Below are 27,634 nucleotides of genomic sequence, written 5' to 3'. Positions count from 1 at the left end.
CTATAATACAATGCTACTTTAAGGCATATTAGTCAGATTCGGGCAGATGTAGTTCTGGTTTGCTGGCTGGATGAGATGTTGCTAGCCATTGTCTTATTAGCCATTCTTTTAAAGCATATTGTCAGAAATCAGAATTGCAACCAATAAGCAGCTGCTGAAAAGCACCTATGTAGCACAGTTTCCAAAGCATTCAACACCTGCAATACAAGCACTACAATAAGAACATGCAGCAAAAGCTGTTAGAGATCAGGTCTTTAAGTAACTAAGAGCTACAGTGCTTACTATTCACATTTGTTGTAAACGCAAAATGTTCCCTGTGTTTCTTAGCGTAGCATTCAGTACTTTAGGTGTTACACAAGGAGCTGAAGATTATAGTAAGCCCTCAATAAAAGTGTATAATAATGTAAACTTAATGGTATGCTTAAAATATATGAGCCATTTCTATGGTTACTTTCTCCTTGAGAGCATTTATATAAGTACCTTCTGTACTTAATATCTGAAACTTGGCCAGCCACCTAATATTACACTGTCATCTGTTACCACTGAGAACATTCAAAAATATCTTCTACTTAATTTAATAAAAATAGCATGTAAGTGTGGGTTAACAAAATGGCCCATGTATCTTGGAAGCAGTAATTTGCATTACAAACAGAGTTGCAGAAGGTGGCCCTTGTCACCCTTGTTCAGGGTTTGCTGCGAAAATCACTGCTGCACCAGCCAGCCACCTAGAAACCTGCACTGGAAACAAGACCATGAGATGTGATACCCTAATCTGAGGAAAGATTTACTGAGGTATGTTTTCTTTAAAGCTTCATTTTCAAACTGAGAACTTTGATTTTAAACTAGTGCAGTATTTGTGCTGTAATTGTGAAAGAAAACAGCCCTGTAGTTTTCCAAAAATGCAGGTATGTGTATGATATGCTATGCTGTTTTACACATGCACATAAAACAGTTGAATTTTGTACATAAAGCAGAATTAAGTGGCAGTTTTGAAGGCACACAAACCGGAGACTGAATTCCCTTCAAATGTGACTTCTCTCAAGATCCCTTGGGAACCTACCATTTACTGGAAATGTAATTAAATGTCTTAATAACTGTAAAGAATAATTTTGGCTTCTCTGCAGTTGCTTAAGAAAATGAATGCTGCAGCAATCTCTGAATGTAGTTATCATACATACTGTATTATCCCTAATTTATAAATTGCCATTTATTAAATGATGGAAAATTATCATCTTTGCACATGCTCAATTACTGCTCAACTACAGGCTGAAAAGAAATCATGAAAAGAAGCCATATTTGCGCTACTCGTATTTTTCAGGGTTGGGGGGGGGGGGGGGGGGCGGTAGGGAGAAATATCAGAAATAATGAGCCAGGTTCACTCTTGACATAACCCGTATGGACAAACAGTGTAATTTTAGTAGAACATTTGCTCTATGATTCCCATAGCAACCTTAATTCTCCCTGCCTGGGTATCTGAAAGCCAGGATGACTCAACCTTCATATGAATACAAAATCAAATGCACAGAACAAAGTGTAGGTCAGGAAGATGCTACTTCAATGCACTCTTAGTGACCTCAAACATACTGCAAACACAAGGTAAAGGTTCAGAGATCAGAGAAGTATTCAGCTCATGTTTATGTAATAATAACAATTGGTTTATAGTATTAGAATAATTTCCATCTCCTCATCCCCAAAGTAAGACAGTTAATGCTACTAACTGAGTAATTTTTATAAGCACATGTACATTTACTACTCCAGGAGGTACTAGACTGACACTGTCAGAGATTTAAGCATCCCATTTACTCCCCAAGGAGACATGTTTCTATTGATCTTAGCAGTACTAACTTGAGATAGAATAAGCAGATACAGGAGATGAGAAATCTATAGACAAGTCAAACAGCCTCCGAAGAAACTGCCACAGAAGGTATTAAATAACTGCATCTGTTCTACATGCTCTCAGTCCTGGTTTTCTGTCTAGGGAGATGAAGGGCAGGCAATCACACAAACATTGCTGTATAGCCAGAAGAACATTTCTGTGTGCTCACAATGGTATTTTCATACTGTACAAGGATCACATGTTTCTAGAACTGGGGCCAGCACCAATTCAGAAGAAAGTGCAGAGGTAACACTTGCAGCTGCCCCTTTTAGACCTCATGTTAGGTTTGAAACTGGTTTATACTGTTACAGATTTAACGCCTCTAAACAAATCATAATTGCTCCTGTTAAAACCCAGCTGGGAGCAACCCCTTCAGTATCAGGGAGCTCAGGGGCAACTGAGCTGTTAAATGTAGCTGTAACACGAATTTGTATTACAACACTTCTCAATTCGAAAAGTATGTCTAAGCACAGTTAAATAGTAGTAGCTGTAGTATAACTTACACTACCATGTTCTGTGCCAAATAAATATCAACTAATGAATTAAGGCTTAAGGCCATTCACTTTAAGTATTGACTTCAATGGACACAAAACTGACACAAAGGTTTTCTGCTGTCTTTTCTTCTGCTTCACTTTTCTTCAAGCCAAGAAGTATCCATTGCTTTCTGCGAAACAGCTGGTTTTGGTTTGAGTTTTTTCCAAGCACTTTCACATTACCTGTTTTAGAGTGGAGACATTCTTCCCTGTTTTTCACACCCAGATAATTAAAATGAAAAATTTCTGACAGTGAGATTGCAGACAAATGGAAGTGTAATATCTACAATACATACAAAGCATAGATGCAGTGTTATGAGGATGTAAAGACTTCGGTAACATACCTCATTTTCCAACTAGCCTCCATACTTAAAGCATAATCCATAGCACCTATTGTTAAAGACTACTTATCTTGTATATGATATGATGCACTTGATGAAAGATGATCAATAGGATAAGCCTTTACTAATTTATTAGGTATAGTGGGGGGGTGCAGGAAGATATTTTAAATACAAGTCCAGGAAGAAATGGAGAGTTATAACTAACAAAGGCTACTCCTCTGTGTTCTTTCCCTCCCTTTTCCAAAATTGCCACTCACTGTACCACCATATTATTTCCTCAAATGAACAGAAAACAGGACACTTGGATTTCAAAACTGAAACACTTCCTGCAGTATCTATGAGAGATGAAATACCCCGGTCAGTCCAACTATGAAATCTGTCTAGAGTGTATTTACTACACTAATTCTGAAATGCAGGAAGACTCTAGTTAAAAGGATCAGCCACAAACTGCCATGAAGAAAACATCACAAAGCTACCTTTTATACTAAAATATGTCTAGAAAGAAAAATGGACATGTTTTTAGTTAACTAGTTTTATACCTGACTAACTAAAGCACAGCAACACAGACTTCAGCAGAGCTGTTGTAGCTGCACTCCACAGTTATCAGCTCTCCCCCGATAAAGCACCCACATTACCAGGCCAGAAAGACTGAAGTTAGCACAGTTTAGCATCCCATCCTACCTCCATACCTTAGGTGAACATGAGATCATTTTCATCTCCTAAAAGCAAATATTTGATTTATTACTCATGCAGATGTAATGGTCATCTTTGTTACAAAGCTAGCTCTCATTTTCCTGCACTCCAAAACCAAGGTGAGAACTGCCAGTGAAAGCAATGATCTAGTATATAGCATTTCTCCCCACTTTTACAAAGTAATTTTACACAAAATTAGACACATACTGTCAAAAACACTTAACATTTTAACAGGATTTTTAAATGTTCTTTGTGCATACTTTACACTAAGCATGATGTCCTGCTCAAGGAGCTGAATTTTTTTCATGCACCCACAGAACCTCAACACTATGCCAAAGATCTAGAGCTACAGCATTCTTTCTGCTAGGACTCACATTAGACCTTATCCATTGACCTTTCCATGTACACACTTTCAGAGAAATGAAAGGAGGACAAAAAAATTGAAATAAAAAGCAAAACTTGACTTTTTCAAAGCTGCAAAGTAAAATCTGGCATAGGTCAAAAACCATCAAGATTTCCCCCGCTACCAGCGTGAACACTGACTACAAAGCTTTAACATCAACACACAGCTTAGTGTATGTCTTCACATAAAAGTCCACACGCGTGGAAGTCCTGCAAGTCTGAATGTTTCCCCACGTGGTTTAAGCACTGCATCTCCTCTTTCACCTACAATGCTGCCTGTGCAGTGCTGTAATTCTGTGACACAACAAACACTTCTCCACGGACAACACCATCCGTTTTTGCTAACAGTAGCTAGTCACAGTTCCTAATTTTGCTATCCAAATATTACAGTGATCTGAAGACATTCACTTCTCACTTGAAAAATCCTCGGAAGTGTTTTAGAATCATCTCCTTCTCCTAGTAACCACATAAAATTGGACAACTGCAGCCTCACAAAATTGCTGGTAAAACTCACTCCATGAAGCCCTAGGTGTAAGTCCTAGATTTCCTGATACTGTAAGGGAAGAAGCAAAGAACTACCACTACTAGCTGCATAATTCCTGCAGGAATCAAATGGTAACTGTGTTTATATATGGAAAAGGACATGCAAGAAGCAGTAGGACTGTCATCTTACCAAAAAGGAATCCTTTCCAAGTTCTGGGACTGCCCACTGGCACATAAAAGAGATGTCACACTGGTGGAGGCCCTGTGAAATCTGGATCTCACTGTACCAAATGTTCAGAAACCCATGCAGATGACTAGTCAGGGCATCAAAAGTTGCAACAAGCACCACATTTCAAAGGGATCAGAAAATCCTTCACTGAATTTTTTAAATTGTGGAAAGAAATATTTCTCTGGACTGCAGTTTAATTTCTCTAAATGTCTGTAAATAATTAATATAAATTACTACAAAATCTTCACACACTTGGTTCTTTAACAACAATGGTAACACTGCCAGAGATTGTATAAGAGTCAGACACTCTCAGCCAACATAAACACCATTCTGACCATTCTGTCACTATTATTTAGTTCAGTGACAGCTAAAATTTAATATGAAGGGTGATGTGGCCACTTGGCTTAACCTTCCAGTTGATTTTAACCACCTACAGTTAAGAAATCTGAAAGCTTAACTCTTATCATAAATTTCTAAGAGGATAATAATATCCACAGTTTTAAAAACAGAATTAAATTTCAAGACCATGGAGACTTAGGTTACCATAAAATCACTTACTAAAAAATTAGCTCAAAGTACCCCTTTAATGCTAAGTTATGGTCCAAATAAAGAGGATCTCCAATAATTCTGCAAAAAGTGCAACACACTGCAGATCATTTCTCACAAAGTAATGTATGGTTAAGTTTAGTTTTGATGTAACATCCCATAAATCAGTGTAGACTGGACTATTAACACCAAATTAATATAAGCAAAAATCTGATTTAAGAGAACAACATTAAACAGCATAAAAAATTACATTATGATGAAAAGTAATGCGCCTGAGCTCCTTTTCAATTCAACACTATACAGAAGTAGGTCAAGTATTAAAATATAAATTTTTAATAGCAGTCAGAAGCTCCATACTTATGCTCAATTTTAACTTATCAAAATTTGGAAAAAAGGTGAAATTCTAATTTTACAACAGAAACATTTATTACATGTGCCATTTTGCAGACCTAGACAGTTGTATTTACTACATTTATACATTTTTGCATGTCAGTTAGGTGTTAAATAGACCTCTTTGCTACAATTAGTTTCATGCTAAAATTTGCTATGCTGTTAAAAATAAATCAGCCAGAACAAACCACAGAAGGAAACAATGTTACAATGCCACTCTTACTATGAAGTCAAAAGAGAGGAAAAAAAACAATCAAGTATTACCAAGCATCTTGCATTATATAAAATATAGGAGTATATTTTTGCAACATGGAGAGACACTTCATTTTTTTACAAATAATATGGCCAAACCAAGAGAGTTCAGAATTGAGTAGCAATTTCAAGTTCAACACTTTCTCAGAAACATTGTGCAAGCTAGCAAAGACCACATGTCCCAGGGGAAGGATGCCCCTTTTTGCAGCATTACTGTTTTTCGAAGAGCTCATATACAGCATTACCATACCACAACACTGCTGTGAAATTTAAAACACACATGCTTCCTCTCATTTTCCAGCAGCAGATCAGCTTTTTTCATTGATTCAACTACTGTATTTTGTAAGGTGTAAAATTAGCTAATGCAGTCCTATTTATAGAACAATTTTAAAAAAACTTTTTTGCATGTCAAAGCTTCAATGACATCATTCAATAAGGGGAACACCAATATTGATCTATAATCCTTTTGCAGTCTCTTCCCTTCATCCAAATCATACCAAACAACTTTCAAATAAACAGCAAAGATTTAGGTGTTGAGGAAGGGATTAACTTTCTCTGACTGTACTTTTAACTCCTATTTTTCATTGTTTCAGATTACAAAACAGGATTAGAACAGATTTAAGCGCACTTTTGTGAAGGGCTCTGGAGGTACCTCTTTACTGATAAAGTTAACAAGGGAGGGTGGATCTAACAGTCACCCATTGACTCTCAAATGGAACAAGGATACTCCCTGAAAACACAGGTATCATATACTCAAAGTCTATTGGATTCACTCTGGAAAAAGGGGAAGAAGGACATGCACAGAGTATGCTGTTGAAAAAAAATCTGCTTTCTTAACCTGGAAAAAACAGACTTATCCTTTCACAAGATGGAAACAACACCAGCAGCCACTTTTTACACAAGACTGGGACAGAAGGCAGAAAGTCCAATTTCTCCACTGTTACGCTCTTCTTTAAGAAGCAGCACACACGCACACAAAATATCCAGGACATAAAAAAGGTGAACTTCACACATCGCCTTATAAAATTTGCTTATGCATCATTTATCTTAGAACCATTTTCCCTCCCTGAAAAGCACTCACTTCTTTTAACTGTTACTGTACCTTCAATATCTAAGGGGTTTTTTTCATTATTATTGCAGCCTTCTAAAAGAAACTGGTGCTGCAGCTGAGGTACCACTCACATCAAACAGAACAAAATCGTTACCTTCCATCTTTACAGATTGAAGTCCTGTAATAGTTACCTCTTTTGGAATCACATTGCAAACAACTGAGTCAGCAATTCACTGGCCTTTTCTGCAGGGATGATACCTGACCTCATTGTTTTTCTATAGGTTAGTATTTATTTCTTCCAAGTGTAGTTCTTTGCAACTGATGGCTTTTTCCCTTCCCAACTTACTATGACCAGCACATACACTAATACTCTCTTTTAAATTGCTTTCAGCCTTACTCGGCTTCATTTGACGAAATTGCAACAGCTCCCACTGTTGATTTTATTATAGGTTTAAAGTGCACTCTGAATTCAACCTATGAGAGCAAATACATTTAGTACACTAGAAACAACTTGGGGGAGATGATTGGTAGACAAAGACAGGGTATTTTTGTAAAAAACAAACAGATATTTGTTTTCTATAATGTAAAGAAAATGTGGGTGACATTCAGACAGTGAGCTCTTCATTTTTAATGTTAACTAGAATAAAAACAAGCATTCTTCATCAGGATGTGCAATTTAAGCCTTCACTGAGAGCACATCCCAAGAATTTATTCAAATTCTTAACATGAAAGACAAACCAAAACATCATAAGGGATGAAAGATGAAAGTGTGTTCTGTGAAAATCTGCCATAATATTTAAGCTTAAAGCTCGGTACTATTTTTGTTGTCTGGAAGACAGACTAAAATCAGTTAAATTTCCTAAACACTGGTACAAACAGGCTTTAAAAGAAACATGCTTTCTTCCTTGGTTTTCATGCCTTTGATACACACAAACCATTTTTCCATTGCAAGGCCAGTAATATAAACTTGACACAAAGGCAAGACTACAGCAGTACAGCAACAAACTGCTGAGTGTGGGGACCTATGCCTCCATTCACACATTCATCAGACTTATTCAAGAAGTTTTTTCCAGCTACATTTAAATGCTTCAGGGCCCACTTTCCAATCGGAAAGGTTTTGCTGCACACAGCTTCAAAGAGATTTTTCCCCAGTAATGAAACACCACTGCAAAGTCTGGGAGCTGTAGCCAATCTAATTCATTTTTTAAGCATGTGCACACACCAATTTTAACATCAGCATAAAAATATCAGTATACACCTGACCTGAAGCTGAACCAGAACTAAAGCCCACCTCTTGCTCAGCAACGGGATCAAAACAAAGCAGTCATCAAGTAGGAAACAAAGAAAATCTTTAACTTGTCAGACTCGATTGCTTATTCTAAAGCAAAGTAAGCACTTCCAAGTTACAGCAAAACAGCAGATGTTTCTCTCTTACCTCTCTGACTTCATGGAGTTGACCAGATCGCTGGCTCTTCACTCTTCGAGCAGCTGCAGGTGATTTGTGATGTGTGATGGTTACAACAGTTGGCCCGCTTTGATTCATGTGTTTCTGGCCACTTGGAGATGCAGAATTAACTGTCCCAGGTGGCAGCAGAGATGAACTTCTACTTCGTGAGGATGAGATGCTCTAGAACAAGCAACAGGATTGCGGTATTAGCAACCTTTACATTAGTAATAATTTACAATTCAGGCTATACGTTTGTATTGTTCAACTTTCCCCACAAACCTAAATCTGGAGGTGTAACTGATTTATTCCTTCTGAACCATACGCATTGCTCAGCAGAGATGTTCTTGGAAACATTAGAGCTATTGCCTTTGTTTCTTGGCTTGCCTGAAATTGGCCTTTGCAAAAATCTTCACAAATTCTTACATAATAACATGCTGCTTAGTTCTTACAATCCTACTTCTAGGAAAGCTTAGGAAGGATTTTGCAGACAGAGTAACAACAATGCCAACACAAATATTTTTTATGAAACCATTGACCTACAATTCACCAAACTGGTGTGAACAGCAAGGAAAAAAAAAATCTTAATGCTTTCATTCGATGAACTTCTGAAGCAGTGTAGTATTGTTTTCAACATCAGATGCAATTTTGGCAAGGCCAATCCATATACCAATTAAACATTAAGATAAAAGACAAAACATGGCTTGAAGAAATCAACTTGTTTTGGAATAAGCTTGTGATAAACCCAATATACAAAAAAGGCCAGAAATAAATCTCCAACAGTATCTGCAGTATGAATACCTCTAACATACAACCTATAAAATCAGTCAGGATGTTAAAGAACTTCTTCTCTTTTTATCTAACCGTCTGTCAGCGTTGCTATCTCCGTTTGTTCTCTGCAGACCTCAAACACAAATCATCCTGGAGGTATACAAGACACCAATTCTTAATCAAGCTCAGATGAGCACCAGAGCACCATGGGACATCATATATAAAAGTGCAATATAAAGAAGCTTTTCCCTTCTATTTGAACTGTTGATTGCATCTGTAAGGTTAAAACAGAGTATCTTTTACCTCATGAAACACAAACCAATTCAGAGAGTAACATTTAGTAGCACTTTAAGACAGTGAAGTAAATACACAGCCCCATGGGTAAAGCACTTTTTCACCTCTCCTACAAACCCTGCACAAATAACAGTGGCAACCTACAGCATTGCTAAGACAGTCACCATCAACATGAGATACTTCTCCTGCGCCTGCTGGTGAGTGCACAGAAGTACTCCTCGAGTATAATCTCTCTTCTTATACCTTACAGGTCACTTTTGGCAATTTTGTGGTAATTTCATTAAAATACTTCAAACCAAGGTGTACAGGTTCCAACTAGCACTGGAAATAGTCAGGCCTCATGTTACCACCACACTGACTGTAAAGGACAAGGCAGATTATCTGGCACTACCAAGGAGAAGGAGGGAAAGAAAGAACACAATCCCTCTGCCACCGCCACACAAAACTAGACTTTAGATTTTTGAAGGCTTAAAAAATGGATTATCACATTGCCAGTGTGCAAAGAGCTGCTAATCTCATACAAATAATTATTATTCCATTGGTCTAGACTTAACATTTACAAATGTTTCCAAGAATGATGGTCTGACTGTTTTTGAAATTAATATATTCTTTGCTACCATGGCCAATAAGATTACCAATAATAAGCATCTTTTCAAAAATTATCCATCCTGGCTGATAAATCACAATTGCATTAAAACTGGATTTGACTCTAAGGCAAAAAAGCAGCACGAGGTGTAATTTGTCAGAAGGGCACAGAAGGTTGCCAGGTTTATAATTCATCTTCCATTTGAAAGCATGGCTTAGGCATAACTACAGTTAAAATAAGAGCCAGATGAAAAGTTATTTGGGAGAAAAAAGGGGATAAGAGAAACTGAGTTTCCTTTTTTAAATGCATGTTCCACAGAAAAAGGGTATTCCTAGTATATAAGAGCAGAATATACTTCACTAATGTTTGTTTTTCAAACTGACTAGCATCAGAATACTTCTAAACTAAATTTAAGGTGTAGAGGAAAAACAAGATCATTTTAATTTTTTAATTGTAAAATCAACTTATCTTCCAGGCTAATATGAGTTATTTTTGTTTTAGAATTAAATCCGTCGAGAATCACTGACATTTTAGTATTATACTACCACAATAATAAAAATACACAGCTGCTACTTTCACATAGCTAAACAGATCCTAAAATTCAGACAAACAGCAGCAGTGCAAAACAGTGAGTTTGCCCATTAGTTTCACTTAAAACAAAAAAAATTCTATGAGAGGTAGAGTTTTATTATGTTTTGATTTTCTTGATGGAGAGCTATAGATCTGCACATAACAAAAGTAACACAAAACATATATTGAAAAATCCATGCACAGGTTCTATGCACAATCAAGAAGGTATTCTAGGAACAAGTCAGCTTTCAGGAAAAAACAAACCTGCAAAAATAATCTTATTTAACCCGCACACTTTTGAGAAATACGTTCATAAATTGAAATGCATACACATGCTAAAGTTAGTATCTACACTATTTATATTATTTGGTAATACAATGCTATTTTTCCTCAAGATAGGGTTTCCAGCTGCAGTGAACCATCTGCAGCTGATCCATGGATCACAACAGACAACTGCTGACTGCAGCTCCTGCCCTACATTTTCTCCCACGTCAACTAACATGATATGCCTTTCACCAAACCCCATTTACACTTGAGTCATAAATTTGATAGTGAACTATTACTACAAAAGTTGCTAGCTAGCTGCCATTTTTTTTAACTGGTTATGTAAGTAATGAACACACTTCCAAGAAACAGGCATGTCCATCATTTGAGTCTCTTAATCCAGATCAGGATTTTTTCCCCTGCAGCATTTGCTCTAGTTCAGAACTCACAGGGCTATATCACCTACGCTCCTGAAATGTGACTAGAGACAGAAGAGACTGTGGGACCACAGTGCATTTAAGATGGCTTTTCCTAAGTTTTGCCAAGGTATGTGGCAGCTTACAGCAACTTCTGGTGAACAGTCATTTAGGGTGCGGGGTTTGGGGATCAGTGGAGCAGGAGAGAAAAAACAGAAAAAACAGCCCATCTCTAGTTTCAGTCATGGGTGAACGCTCTAGTTTCAGACAGCTCAAGAAGGCTGTCCTGCTATAGGGACACTAGGTAGACTCAAATCTCTACATACACAAGCACACAGCCTGGCAAAGGTTGCCCATAATCCCCTGCCTGGTGCGTGTGACACTCAGCTCTGTTGTAGGGCAAGGCATGGAGCTATGGGATCTCCAGGGAGATATCACCTCTGCCAGCGAGTCTCCTAGAGTCCCCTGCTTCCCCTTGCAGCACAGAATAGTTACCAATCCTATGTAGCTCATCCAGTCAGAGAGACTGGATTCTGGAATTTGCACATACACAGTCTGTGAAAAGTATCAGAGCCAAATACATTGGTTCATGATCAGCTCCTACAGGTCTATAAGCAAGTTCTCCCCACCTCTTTGTTTTCTGTCCCTTTATACCCTTCATCCATCTTTAGTGACCCAACGTTTCCAAACAATGTGCCAGAAAATTCCACCAGCCCACAACACAAATACTCCAGCACCTAAATTCGGTATTACCCTTTAGAGGGTATCTGTAACCTACAAACCTTAAATGAGCTTAGCACCAGGACCTCTGGCTACCCATGAAGCTATCTCTAGGCAAGACCCCAGACAAACACAAACATTTGCATCTTAAAACTTGCAAAACCAGTCACAGTCAGTATGCATGCGAATGTCTGCAGGAGGGAGCTGTTATAACGACTCAAAACCTTTTCAAGTTGGACTCCATTCCTCCACTGCCTCAGAGAACAGCAGCAGAGCACTGTGTCTGCTCCATCCAAGGAAACGGTGGAAGCATCCAACTCCTTCTGACAGCTTCTTCCTGTCACTGCCAGAAGAGAACTCCAGGAACTGCATACTCAGACCCTCAGGCACTTTTGAATTTTACAGCACATTGTCAACACCTATGTCCTAGCCAAATACTTGACTCCTCTTTTGCAGAATTTCTTGAGATTAAACACTGGGAATGACAAGCATCCCTTTCGCATTGACACGCAGCTGTGCAAAAATCAGAATTTTCCGTTTTTGTTAAAACGTTAAAACCTATGTGAAGTTTTCCACTGCTAAAAGCACTGTAATTATACATCATACCACAACAGTCATTAAAGTCACTCTCACAGGAAATCAAAGCAATGATGGGCCTGTATGCCTAATCCCCCGCTCTTCCCCCAGCACTGCTCGTATGACCGATCTGCCCCTCTAATTATTATCACATATGATTTTCTTTGGTCTCACTGCTTTCTGGCTCACAACTAAATAAATAAAAAGACAGCGAAAAGTCTGATGAAAGGAAGTCATAAGCTCTTCAACAATTAGTGCATAGTGCCAATAATGAATCAAGAAATCCACAGGCTGAAGCAACCCAAAAGGACTGCAAATTTTCTTTCCTGAGGCTACACTTTACCATTGCGCCAACATTTCGTCTGCTAATAAAATGAAGCCAATAAAAGAATAATAAAGCTGCTAATAAAAGATTAATTTGTAACTTGCATTCATACAGGTTTTATGACCTAAAGCTAGCTAAAGTATGCTTAGCTAACACAGATTTGGGTTAAGATTTTTATTTTAGTAGACTCTCCATCCCCAAGACAAAAAAGATACTGCTTTTGATCCAAATGCTTCCATTTAGATATCAAAAATCCTAACAATTAAAATAATGGAATTACAGAACAGTAAGTTTGAACTATACTCCTGTTTTCATGACTCATTCTCCCTGGAGATTGCCCTTCCTGCTCACAAAGAAGCTGAAGTGTTTTTCACCATTTACCAGAAGCAAACAGTTTTGTTTATTTTGGAAAGTAAATGCAATGTTCCAGAGATCAACAAAATAATTTCTGAAGTGAATTGTCATATCTGTTTATGGTTGATAATCATCATTTTCACAGGCACTGTGCCACAGATGTTTTTCTCAGAACACTAAATAACAAAATGACACTCCTTTACTCCTCTGCATATATACAGCACAGAAAACCAATCCCTGCATGCAGTTTTAGAGCTATGGGAAGTCACATACTATTAGAAAGTAATTACAATTTTGAGACACCACCATTCAGTATTTTAATTCCCATCTACTTCTTTTCCAATGCATCCTAAGTAAACAAACACTGATAAAAGATAAATGTAGACACAGTTCTGCTTCATTTACATTATAATCATTCACAAATATTAAAATGCAAATGACAGAATCTACATAACATTCAAACTTCAGCACTGCAAAGGGACCAGCTTATGATGTTTTGCACATTTCTGTCAAGCACCACCTATGGTATTAACTTTTCTGATAGAATATCATAGTGCTTCATCATCTTCAGTAAGGCAATATATGTCTTTTTCTTAAGCAAGAGACTATGATAATCATTCCACCATAAAATCTTTTCTTCATCAAGAATCATTTGAGCTAGTTCATGTTCAATCCTAAATGGATTTTCTTCTATTTCTGTAGAAAAATTCTGGAAGCAACTCTTCTTTTCATGAAGCTTCCAAAGGGAGGAAAAAAAGATGTCAAACACACACCTATCAACAGCCAAGCACTGCTTCCTTCTCAGCCTCACTACTCTAAGGATTCCAGTGCATGTTTTAATTAGAAGTGCGATTCTTTAGTTGACTTCTATAGGTCAGGGATAAGAAAAGGAAGCAGACAAGCATACCAATGGAGGGAACAGCGAAGCTCAAAAGGCAAAGCAATTTGATGTGCACAGAAGAATCAAAACAACAATGAGAAAGACTTGAAAATTTTCACTAATCTGGCTTTATGAAAACAGTTATCATGCAGATGTTTAAAAACACATAGCCAATGATCCACTTAGAAATGTAAAGGTCTCTCTGAGGCCATTCATTAATAAGGCAAGAAGAAACCCAATAAAAACGAAAGTTCTATGATAGCCATTCTTCCAGCTGTGGAGAAAAATTAGTCATCTGCCTCATAATGATTTGATAAAAGTGTTAAGTTTGAGGCATTACTGCAGGTGCTGTTTCACATTACAGCTAAACTGCTACTGCAGTTGACACTGAAAGGGGCAGGTTTGGACTTTTTTTTCCCCCACCATTACTCCAAAGAGGTAAGCAAGTAGAGAACCAGAGAGAGAGAGACACATTCCTCAGAGAGCTGGTCAGAGAGCTAAGCCCTTCTTAGTAAGATGCCATTTTTTCTGTTTCTGATGCCCAAGTTAACACAGAACCAGAAACATCACAAAACCCACACAAAAGGTGGCAGCAGAAGGAAGAGAATTGGACTGCAATTTATAGCTGCACGGAATCAGCAAATGAGTTCAGCTTAAAGATGAATCCACACCATGCAGTTTTAAGCAGCTAGCTTACTGTGCAGCTCCAACCAAAAGCTGAAGCAACAGAGAGTCTGTCTCCTTATTCTAACACAGACCTAAGTTGAAAGTTACCATCTGAGCACAGAAGCTACTTCACAAGATAAAGGTTCTGTTCCCTGTCACATTCCTGATACAGACACACTGAGATATAAAAGGGTTATATGCAAATCCAGCAACCAGTCGACACACTGGCATTAAGAGCTGGTTTAAAAACCTGTGTGCTTGTTTTCATTAGTGCTTTTACAGCCACAATCATTAAACACTCAAGAAAAAAGGAGTATGAAACAGAAGAACTAAAAAGCTTGTGACAATTTCTGGATACAAAATTATTCTTGGAAGTTACCACAGAAATTATGCATAAACCTACTCCTTCTTGAAAGCATTTTATATCACTGAATTCAAATTTGACTAATGCTTAATTAAAGCTTGTACAAAATATTCACTTAGAATAGTCTAAAAGAACCAGCAATCCTATCCAGACATAGATTTCTTCCAATACAGTTGATTCGGCACTTGTGGAGGTTGAGCAATCTGTAATTAAGTGAAATGAAACTTGCATGGGAAGAACATTAAGACTATCTGACAGCATGGGAATTATTTGCCAGAGAACACTTTCCTTTTACTGTTTTTTTTAGCATTACCATGTAAAATTTAATTAAAACAAAGTCAGAGACTTAGCTTGTGTTACATCCATTAACTGTATAGCTCACCTTTGGACCATTCATTAGGATACAACTAAATTTAGTGTTTAGTATACAACGTTTTCTTTCTTTTTTCAATCACTTCTCTATTTAATTTCTTTCACCACTCCAATCCCCAGCTGAAGCTTTAAGAACAGTCATGACAGCAAGTCATTCAGTAGCATTTTGAAGCAGGCAGTAGCTGTGAAAAAGAAAGGAAACCAGTGCTGATCTAGATCCAGTGCAGCAAGAAGGAATGCTCTTCTCTGAGTATTTCACAGAAACAGTGACACAGCTTCAGCTTTGAAAAACATCCTCCAAATTATCATGTTTTTCTATGAATTCCCTTCCAATAATATCTATTCAAGATTTAAAAATGTGTTCTCTCTCCAGTATGAAAGACCTGTCACTAAGAGTTGCTTCACTGGTATTCTTGGGAATCTTCCCACTGCTTGCCTGGTTATCCCACTATTTTTTTCACATTTAAACTATATCCCACTTGCATAACATAAAATATACCCATCACTGCATATTTTTCACTTCCCATTCTACCTCCTTCAAGAGTATGAATCCTAAAGAACAGCTCAAAATTTCTGCATCTCAGTATTCCTGTAAAAAAGGTGAATTTAATCTGTAGAAGAAGCTAGGCACAAACACTCAGGTTCCAACTTTCCAGATGCTGTTCCCAGCAGAGACAGATTCTGGATTCTGTTCAAACTCCAGAAGCTCAGAACACATGAGTATCTGCCTGTTCCTAACAGCACTATGAGAGACAGGTAACTTGCAGTTTTCACTTACTACAGCCCTTAAAGTACGTGGAGAGGGAGGAATAAAGAGATCCAGCCCTGCTGCCAGCAGAATAACAAATAACACCATGACAGTCCTATCAATGGTAGAGCTATTTTAATAAAACCCAAACCCACAGATTTTTGTGAAGTCCTCGATTATGCCAGAGTAAGTCCAACATATACCCTTCTCTGTGTCATTACAGACCTTTCTATGTAATTCCAGTCTCTACGCTAAACACAAAAGAAACAGGTGGCTAAAAATAGCAGAATGCTATTTTATGTAAATTTAAAATATTTAATAGAGCATGTTTCTACTCCCATGCTAATAATCATTTAGTATAAACTACCATCACCTACAAGAGAAAGAAAGAAAAAAAAAAATCACAAAGAAATGAAGCAGTTCTTGCTTCTCTTACCTCCTACCAGGCAGTGGTTTTGAAGTAAGAAACTCTGAGGAAAATTAAAAAAAAAAAAAATTTTTTTCTAGTTTCTAGAATTTCTGTGAAGGATTACTACCTTGTAAACAATATCTGACCTCCAAAGTCTAATCATTGCAGCATTAAAGCTTTTGATTCCTTCCTTTTATAAAGAAAAGCAGAGAGAAGTTTTTAAACTTACTTGTAGATGAAATTCAAGTTAGTACTACATGCAATGCTAAAACCAGGTATAATATTCTTCTCTGTTAATACTCTAATACTGAGAAGATAGGAGGGGGAAAAGAAACAAGCATATTAAAACCAAGAGATATATCTTGTCATAAGAAAGGTCTCTAGGAACAGGTAAGCACAAAATTGCTTCAAGTACAGTCCACTTCTGGAGTAAGAAGCAGAGTCATCAGTGGTCTCATCAAAAGCACATAAATTCCCGACACTTTATTTTTTGGACTGTTAAGTTTAAACATACAGAAGATATATATCCTCTATTTGCTCTGTGGCTTACAAAAGTAGAGAATTAAAAGTGCTTCACTAACAAAGCACTTTTCACATGTGAAAAGTGACCTAGCCTGATTTGTAACACAGAACTAAGAAAAACAGTTTTCTTTAGCATTTCTATTTTCAAGGTTCAAGCTAATTAAAACATCTCTATTCCAAAGTGCATCCATACTCCAACTTCCTATGCCAAGTTTCTGTAACTCATCGGTCTTTAAGAAAAATGCAAGAACCCTCTTCCTATTATCTGAAATACTCTTTCATTTAGTTCCTCTGGTACATATGTCCACCACCCCTCAGACACGGAAATCCTTTTATTTTCTTGCACAATGAGCATAGGAACCAGGAACAAACCACAGCATTGTTGGTCACTATGCAAGAATACAAATAGTCCAGTGAGATGCTCCCCATTCTAAACCCTTCCTGTTTCCAAAAGCTGTGCCTTAGATCTTCTGTGACAGAACTCTCTGTTATTTACTAGCTTCCCACTCATTTAGCCAAGACTTCCTAATAACATTTTGCTTTTCAAATACTTTTCAAAACTATAAACACTTTTGCCATCCAAAGCATCCCAAAATAATCTCCACTTTCTATTCATGTCCTTTTGGGGGTTTTTTTTGGTTCTTTGTTTTGCCTGTTTTCAACTCCTTTTCTTTGAAGCTCCCCATACCAATATTATTATTAACAGCTAGCAAATACTTCCTATTCAGCCACTGCAGAGCACTCACTATACTGATTTGCCCTTTCCATTCTCATGACCAGAAAAAAAGACTACAATGAAGTCAAATTTCATCACACAGAGTTCATCCTGTACAGAAGAATAACAAGTATGATGAAAAGTACTTCATTTTTCCCATTCCAATTTTTCACTTCAGAAATGGAAGGGGACTGATAAAAGTATTCATGGCAAGTACTGACAGAGTTAGAGCAGTCTAAGTATTATCCCTTTTGTTTCCTGATAATTTCTAAAATTTTGTTTGCTTTCTTTGGACCACTACTAACTGCTGTTTATTTTCACTGTTGTAACACCATGATTTTTCTCTTGACACACTAATTAATTCAGAACAAGTCAAAATACGTAGATACTACTACCAACTGAAGGAGTTCAATGTGGAAAGGTAGCCTGAACAGAAATTATTACTAATTATTACTAAACTATTACTAAGTGCAACAGTTTTTACCTACAGAGGAAATGTGATCCCAACTTCAGTTATACAAACATCAGCTTCAACTAAATTACTGCCATTCTAAATGAGATTTTGCTATTAAAATAGAATAATTTCTCACAAGCAGGCAAAAGAATAAAAACAAAGCCAGTATTAAGGAAATAGTATAGAAATTAATAGTGTGTAGAAGAGTAAGAATCCGTATGCCATTGCACAAGTCTCCCATATCATATCCCAGCAGTTTTACCTCCTCATCACAGTTATATTATAGATGCTCTAAACATTTAAATGCATTTAAGAAGTGAACAGAAAACATACTGAGGAATAATTCATTGATGAGAATTGAGTATAAAAAGTTTATATCACTGGCACAGGAGCTGCAAATCAACAGCAAGTGTTAGAGTACCCTGATCAAGTAGCATTGCATCTTTCTGAGTAGTACTGAGCCACATCTGTATAAAAACAATATTGAATTGCCATGCATAAGAACTTTAAAAGTACTGAAATACTCAAGCTACTTAATTCTCCTTCAAAAAGGGTTTTATTTGTACCCCAGTTGCTTCATGAAAAGTCCATATCAGTCAAAAAGAACAACAAAAGGCTGCTTTTACTTCACTAATTTCAATAAATGGAAGTCTCCTAAAAACACCATTCATCTTTTCAAAGCCCAACTTTTAAAGATACTGAGGATCACAACTTTGACTGCAGTTAACAGAACACTGATATTCTCAACATCTCAGAACAGTGAGGAATCCTTTCAGCTTGCAGCTATATTCATTTCTTAATATAGCAAACAATTAGTCATGAGAAAAGCAATCTTTTTTTTCTTGTAAGGATATCAACAGAAATGCTTCAAGGACTGAAGAGCAGTAATTTTTGTGTGCAAGGCTTAGCACTAACACCAAAACGATAAATGAAGACAAAAATTACTTATTTCTAATGGAGGATTTTGTTTATTTTTAATATCTTCCACTTTCAAAGTGTATTAGAATTTAAACAGATTCATGCCATTTTTACTTAGAGGTAGGAGACAGCCTCAATCCATCATTTTGCTATTTTTCAAGTCTACATGGTTGGTTGTTTTACCTGTCCAAAATATTTAGCTATTTGAGGACAAAATTGTGGACAATTACTTCCAAGGAGACGTAAATAATATAAATCTTCATAAGATGAGCTCTTTCCGATTCTGTAACAAAGATGAAGACTGGCTGCTGCTAACATCTATCTGAAGTTTCCTATAATAAAAGTGACTAAATCTTATAAAATTAAACTAATATTAGTTAACACTTTTAAATACTAATCAGGACATCACTCAGTACTCAACCATGCACTTCATTAATTTCTCATAAATAGGACAATGTTTATTTATTAAGATGGCCTGTTCCAGTTAGTGACAAATGACAACTTGCTGCTTTTACTCAAAACCCTCTAAACATTCACCCACTAATTACAGCAGTCAATCTATCATCCAGATCATGCTGTTCTTCACCTACACCACTTAAAACTTGATAGCTACTTCTCACTCTTAATTATTTACCTTAGAATCACTTTCCTTGTGATGTTTGGCACAGGATCGAAGCTGAGTTATCCAGTATTGTTTCTCCTTTGCATCAGCAGCTAGAACAGAAACAAGAAAATGCAGGGGATCCCACATAAATCAATACTCTTTTTTGCACAAGAGGTGACAGAGCAGGGCAGAGGGGGAGAGATTAATTATTGATTAGGATGCAGTATAAATCCTAACTTATGCTACATAAGTACGCTTAAGTTTTTCAGAGCAACAAATCTAAACCTGTACTTAAAAGGCTATGGCCAGTTGGAAGAGATAAGCTTATGAGTCTTCTTCATAGTTATCTCCTTTACATTAGTAAAAGCAGAACTACCTACCTCAAGATGACATTTTTGTTTAAAATTTTTCATCCACTTTTGTTTTACTTGTCTGTCTTTGTGACAGACAAGGGACACACCATAGTATCTGAATCCATAAAAGCTCTATACTCTGGTAGCTGTCAATCAGCTACCAGACAAGCTACCAGTTCCCCAGATACTTAAGTGCTGCTCCTTTACTGGAGTTCAACTAAATCTCTCCCTAAACCCATGTCATGAACACACAAAGACACAGGAATAAAAATCACTATTTCCTCCCCCACATCTTTAAAAACCAGCTTTAAAAATTACTGAAGAGTTTGTCTGCTCTTAGATGGCTCCTGTGTAATATAGTAACTCTGTTTAGGAGAGAGGCTTTTTTTTTTCTTAAACAAACAACTACTACAGGACTCCTCATTAAGTCACAATGCAGAGTTGATAATTTCAGTATTTTCTCTTACTTCCTCTGCTATTGAGTATCTTAATGGTTATTGACTCAGCATAAAAATTGTTTACTGATTTTAATCAAATTCACAGACATCATTAAATTTAAAGCAGCATATTGTAAGCATTTGATAATTTCAAGTGATTGAAAAAGCATAATGAAACAACAAGTGTTCATGATTTCTAGCTGTGCAACTTTCAAAGCATTTTAACAGAAATTCTCCCTGGCTGTTCATGAATTCAGTTCTGTGTATGAAAGAGCAACACACTGTACCACAGGGGACTTCTGCATACTCGGTCCTGCTGGACAGCTGATACACTGTGGTCAGTATAAAACTAAGAATACTTTTGTTACAGTGCATTACATGTCATTTTTTTTTAATAACATTTTATTTTTTATATATTATTTTGATATGAAAGCATCATGATCGATCAACACCTTACAATCAGAACACTGCTTTTTTTCCTTTTTTTTTCTTCCTTTTTTGTAAATATTCCAAAGTAACTTCACTTCTGTATGCCATATATTGTCTGTCTTATACTTGGGAACAAGGGAAGGCAAAATTTCATGTTACAGGTGCACTCAATTACTCCAAGACTGATAAGAACCTAACATTCTAGCAGCCTCCCACTGACATTTTTCCCTTCTCTGACCCATCATCAGATTCATTACTGCACGTTATCTGCAGGGTGGTGGCAGGGGAGAACAATACTAGAAAACAAATGTTATGCTGTGGACAGCAATGAAAGCAGCTTCTTCTTCCTTTGGAAGCAAATAAGATATAGCATTCAATCAAAATGCCACAGTAACAGATTACAGAAGCCACTTTGAGGTACCTTCCAGCCCTGAAAGTCTATACATTGCAAAGTCACATGTACTAAACTCCAGGTCACTCCTCCACTGTGTTTTAAAAAATGTATAGTATAATAGAGCTGTATAGCCACTACTTTCTGACAGCACAGGGAAGTAAAAGAGAAATGAGACATGAGAGAAGAGATGCAGAAGTGGGAGTGGGAGAGGAGAACAATTCAGCTGGCACTGTGAGCAGCACTGTACCTCTTAACTTGTACATCTCTCCATTAGCAGAGTAGACCACCAACATGTGTGGCACTTCATCACTGGGTGATATTATAGCTCCAGCTAAAGACAAGGCTCCTCGTGGCTTCGGGCTCTGGTTTTTAGTTTGTTCATTCATGAAATACTGCAGAATCCCTGTCTCAAAGTCCAGCACAAAGTACCTGTTGAAAGAAATTACAAGCATATTGTATTTCTGCAGAAGTTTTTCATGCATTTACCCAAAGAAGGGCACACATTGATCTTAAATCAAGATCATAAATATACAAATGAGGGTAAAGTAATTTTTGTAGTCACAATTTTATAAGGTACGTTTATTTTGATCATTAGGCTAGGCTTTTCAGGGGTAGGTGATCTATTCTTTTATTCGTAACATAAGCCATTGTGCAATAAACCAACAGCTAGGACCGAAAGATCACACAAACCAAAAATAAACTAACTGGGTTGCCCAAGTGCACTAAATGAAAGTAAAGGTGTTTCAAAGTTGGTGGGTCAGCCCCAAGAAAACTTTTTTTTTCCCCCACAAATATACCTATTTTTCACAACAGCACAGATCCTAAATTCCATTTCCCTCTGGCAATCTTCTATGCTATTACACAGAACAATGATTTAACACTAACCCTTGACCAAGGGGGAACAGACAGCAACCTCCTGGCTCACATGGAGGTCAGTCTGCTATGACCCTCAACAGACTAGAGCAAAGATCACACAAATGCAGGCCACCCCCTTAGCTTCTTAAAAAAAACACCCCTAACAAACTGGCTAATCCCACTAATGTGAGCATTTGTAATACATACTATTTGTGACTGTTCCTCCAAGATAACATTATCACAGGTCAATATTTTGGAAACTGTGATTATTCAGACTCTTGTAGCTTTGTATATCCCAAATTTGCTCAAGTTACCCACTTTGTTTTGAAAGAAGCATTTTGTCTCAGCTCTTTCACAATATCCCCATATGCAGAATATCTCTAACCTTTCCCATCGCAGAATATTTCCAGGATTTCTTCACAGCCTGCAGTTATTGGTGCTGGTCTGCTTCTCTCTTTATTCACACTAAGTAAGTCTGGACATTATGCAAGCAGTTATTGCCTAAGATTTACAGAGTTTCAGACATTTTGCTTGGGACCCCTTCCTTTGCCGTGGTTATGTTTAACTCTACTGCCACTGCCTTCGCATCAGAGCAAAGGTCAAATTCTCTTTCAATTCTTACAGATTAACAATCCTCTCCCAAAGAATTTTAAGCTAGGGCATCACTACACCCTTCACTTCTGCCCTGACTCCATCTCCCACAAGCACTTCTGCATCCTTTCCCTCAGGAAACAAATGGAAAGCCTCCCTTTTCTAATCATGTAGCACATCACTTCACCTTCCCTCTACAGGTTATCTTCACCACAAAGAAGGACTAGAGGAATGGCAGGCTGAATGCCAACCACATTTTCATTAGCAGAGTTAAAAATAAGGATGCCCTAAAAAGGAAACTGTCAACATTTCAGATTACCTTACTGACTTGTATTGTACCAGTTCATAACCTCCCTGTTGTGTTTGACTCTTAAATTATTTTAAAATACTAGTCTCCCACTCACAAAGCATTTTTTCTCTTCAGGTTGCTTAGTAGGAAAAAACAATGCACTTAACTGCAGAGGAAAACAGCAGAACTGGAAAACTTTTTTTTTTAGAAGTCAGACTTGTAAATTTCATAGTAAATTTTAATTTTGCTCATTCTCATTTTTCCTTGTCCATTTTGGGAATATTTGTTACATACTTAAGAGAAAAAGCAAAGCACTAGACAGAAGTGATGCCATGCCCCTGAGGAAATTACACAGTAGCTTGACCCTAGAGCTAATGCTTCTCCCCGTCATCTCCGAGCTCAGCAAACAAGTCTAGACTTTACATGCAGTGATGTTCATTCCGAACCTGTGCCATCTTCATTATAATTTCATTGTCCTTTTATTGTTCAGGTACAAATCATTTATTTCAGCCTTTGTTATTTGGCCATTTTTAATTGGTTACTACCTCGGAAATCACCACTGTGGTTACTAAAGCACAGCTCTACAATTAACAAAAGGAGGAACAACAGCTGGAGGAGAAAAAAAAGGAAAGAAGAGGAGAGGCAAGAAAAAGTCTCTTTTTCTCCTATTAAGACCAAAGGGTTTGGGGAAAAAAGTGCCTCTGAGTCTATTAGAACAGAATCTATTAAGTTACATAAACACTACAAGCACTTCAGCTCAGAAACTTTTGCATGCTAGACCAGCAAAGCACTCCCAGAACGACTGTAAGCTCCACAAAAATGGGCTTTGCATTGGCTTAAAGCTACCCCAGGGAAGGAAACCAGCCCTTCGAGTACAGAATATACCTTTACCAGCATAATGACATCAGACAGCAGGAAATTCTGCAATTCCCAAACGCAGAGACAGCATCCTTCCACATCCTTGTTATCACAGCTACAGCAGCAGTGTTAACTGGACCTTCTAGCCAACCACAACCTATTTTATGTACAGAACATCAGCACCAGCCCTGTACCTTAGGTTTTTTGTGATGATGTCTTAGAAGCCTGTAAAAGCAAGCAGTGTTTCCAGTAGAAATCAAGCAGTAATTTTAAGAAAGAAAAAGGTAACCAGTTCTCAACAAGCCCTCACATCACCCTCAAGTATCCTGCCTTCTTTCTTATCCCAAAAGAACCAGGAACTTTTCACAAGCATCTTGGCCGCAACACTGTTCACATCACATGGAATCAAGCATTTCCTTTTCAAAGGTTATGGTTTGATGTGCAACTCCCCTCTTCACCTTCCACAAAGTGATATCACACAAAAAGACAAGAATAAACTGCACAGACAACCATAGCCTCACAAAAGAAGAAGGGAGATAACACACTTAGAAAACTGCTAAAAGGATAAAAAAAGCCCAGAGAAGGAATAAGGAATTAAGTGTCAAATCAAACAGTGCAGGGCTTCATACAAAGGAGGTGGAGGAGGGAGGAACACAAAGAGATAGGAAAAACAGGAGCATCTTTCAAAAACATTTTCTCGCATCACAGACCAAATGATGACCCAGTTCAGACCATCACAAAACCACAGAAGAAACAGAGGCCAGAGTCTTTCATTAAGTGAGGATGGAAAAGCATTACATGTATAAAGCAGAACAGAAGGATACGTGTCCCATTTCAGAAGCGCTGTGCAGCTGAATCAAAAGGACAGGGATCTCTTTTAACTTCTAAAAGTCATTTGTTCTGCCTACCAGGGAAATAACAGCACTAACCTCTCTACAGCTGATTCATCTTGCCACCTTACCATTATTTCTCTACTGGCCTTGCTCACATTTACCCATGATGTCATATTTCTGTAATTAAATCTCAGATACCACTGACAAAAACAAATGTACTCTTCAGACAACAGTCAGGCAGGAGGCAGCAGAGCCAAGTTATGTCGTACTTGTACAAAAAATTAGTGCTACAGAGAAATTGTGAAATAACTGTTACTGAAAGACATTTCCAAAAGACAGCTGAATTTTTCTGTTATTCCAAAACCAGAATAACTTTTTTTTTTAATTAATAGTCATTAAAAGAGTCCATCTAGAGGTAAGGTAGAAAATCACCACTTAAGCGTATTTTAAGCAGTTTTAACTTCTTAAGCACAGTTCAGAAGAGACATGTAAAATTACAGGCAAGAAAATGCAGGCTACTTCACAAAAGAAAAGCCAATAGATTTCTCACTTCAGATTCAAATCCATTCAAAGACTAGAAGCTTCTTGATCCTCTGGCCCAGCTTCCCTGAAACTCCTCGGATCCATCAGGATCCTCTACCATTCCAACCAAATGCAGAGCCATTACCAACTGACATCAATTACAAGCGAAAACATTCACCCCACTCTGCAAAGCTGAAGTCTGACACTACCAGAATTCTTACATTTTAAGCCACCCAGGAGTTTGTCAATATGGCCTGACGACAGTTTAATTCTCTTTTACTTCCCATATTTCAAAATCAAATCCCTCTCTGCATAAATGCTAAGTATTATAAATTCTACAACTGTCTTAATTAAACACTCATTGTGTTTCACCATACCCTTCATCCATTCACTCATTCATTCATAGTCATTTAAAAAAATTTTAAGATGTCAAGCAGAACATGCATGACAAGCTAGGAAGTGTAACTATGCTGCCTTCTGAACTCTTAGAAGGGAAGGGTCAAACACTGTACTAATAAACTACTTCAACCGGGTTTGCTTCCACTAGTATGAGCATTTATTATAGTAATAATCATAAGATGCTCATATAATCATACAGTATTACAATAATTCATTATTAGTTCCCTATTCAAGAAGACTTGAATGACTATGCTTTAAGGAGTGATAAAATGCTGGTAGTATAGCAGGAGATGGAAGTGCTCTACCACTAGAGCCTGTCAACAAAGAACATCAGCTAAACAGGTCTTCCATGAGAAAAACTGACATTTCAACAGTATACCAGATTTGAGGCAATAGAGAACTTTCTTTTCTAAATTTTAAAAGACACACGTAAGTATCAGAAGCACATCATACGAACATTTCCCATGTAATTTACTCACCTCACTGGATAGAAGAATTTTAATTTTCCCATTTCCAGTCAAATTAATCATTTCCATATTCTCCAGGGGAAATTAAAACTTTGGTAAGTAAATAATAAAAAAAATAAATCACATTTCTACATATTTCATCATTCAATTACACATTATAACATAGTGCACTGCTCCTTGAAGCTATCACTTGGATGCAAACCCACAACACACCCTAAAGTATGCTCCCAACAGAAAAAATACCTCAAAATAAGTTTCTCCTTTTCTTCCCTTATTCTGAAAATATCCCAGAAACCAACCATCTGAACCCATGTTTTCACTACTCTGTAATCCCAAGAAGTTTTCAATGTAGGATTGCTAAATCTTTCCACTGTGTAATGCATTCCTAGCGATTTGAATACTCCTCACACCCTTCTTTCCCAGTTAAGTCAGTTTTCTGGACCAGATTTTGTACAACTTCCAGTTTGAATCCATAACGTGTAGAGGTTTTTTATACAGATATTTTCAGCTGGACAACTACAATTCAGTTTCTGACTCAGTCTTCTAGAACAACCTCAACTCTTTTGGAAAGCAGTATTGTATTAATTATGTCCTTGGGTTCATAGAGGTAGCCTACACTGGAGTCCATGCTTCATAGTTGGACTCTGTCTAATCCCAGACTTCACGCTTAAAACTGGTATGGATGTCCAAATACTGCACACTAGCGCAGACAAATCCTTCTGACTAAAGACAAAAACCTTCCATTTTTCCATCATTTCCAAACAATAAAATTCTTTTCATTATATAATGACCTAACACAGCAAGTACTTTTGGATGGACAGGGATGCTGGGTTGTTTCTACAGCAGGCTAGCTTTGTTTTACCTTTTTGGAGATTTTTTCCCAGCTATTTATTAACTCATTGATGAATAGAGGAACTTTTCTTTCTAAAACACCACTTTAGGTCTTCTGGAGACATCTTTCCTCCTAAGCCAGTCTCACAATACATACTTTATGATCTACTTTTTATTTTGTTTCAGCCATAAAAATGCAAATTGTTTAAATAAAATACATTTATTTGAAACAGGACAGTATTCACCCAGATTTAAAATCCTAATAGGCAGCATCACCTTCCCTACCACATTGGAAAAGTAACAATTCTTGTGTTTTCCTTTCTCAGGCTGCTGAACTCATCATTCCAGACAACATGACAAATACTATGCTCTACTCCATACTTCAGCACCAAATTAACTCAAGAACAGAAGCAGCCCACAATAGAAGAATTCCTTAGAATTCCCTACCTTCTTCTTCAACCACTGTTCTCAACATTTCTGAATTTCCAAACATGTTTTCCTTTTGCTCCATTCCGATCTCCCCCCAGTCACTGCCAGCACGTTTTCCAGTGATTCCATAACCCTCTAAATGAAGATTTTCAAGAATAAAGAATCAAACTATTCTGTAA

The 27,634-nt window shown here is 37.2% G+C and overlaps 1 protein-coding gene and 1 long non-coding RNA gene across 3 annotated transcripts in view; one reads left to right on the top strand and one right to left on the bottom strand.

Moving 5' to 3' along the window:
* Nucleotides 1-27,634, bottom strand: part of OSBPL10 (oxysterol binding protein like 10) — a 112,941-nt gene that overhangs the window by 60,204 nt on the left and 25,103 nt on the right. For both annotated transcript variants that reach the window (XM_032107518.1, XM_032107510.1), the window contains exons 2-4: nucleotides 21,629-21,810; nucleotides 19,799-19,878; nucleotides 8,232-8,423 (exon numbers count right to left, since the gene is read on the bottom strand). In XM_032107518.1, coding sequence (XP_031963409.1) covers nucleotides 8,232-8,423; nucleotides 19,799-19,878; nucleotides 21,629-21,810 — 454 coding nt within the window. The remainder of the gene's footprint in view (nucleotides 1-8,231; nucleotides 8,424-19,798; nucleotides 19,879-21,628; nucleotides 21,811-27,634) is intronic.
* On the top strand, nucleotides 581-27,634 carry LOC116443380. Its single transcript, XR_004239854.1, has 2 exons — nucleotides 581-792; nucleotides 27,353-27,634. It is a non-coding gene; the product is annotated as an uncharacterized LOC116443380 (long non-coding RNA).

The sequence above is a fragment of the Corvus moneduloides genome, chromosome 1 (assembly GCF_009650955.1).
Source record: "Corvus moneduloides isolate bCorMon1 chromosome 1, bCorMon1.pri, whole genome shotgun sequence".
Classification (NCBI taxonomy): domain Eukaryota; kingdom Metazoa; phylum Chordata; class Aves; order Passeriformes; family Corvidae; genus Corvus; species Corvus moneduloides.
This window is presented reverse-complemented; position numbering and strand designations above follow the sequence as displayed.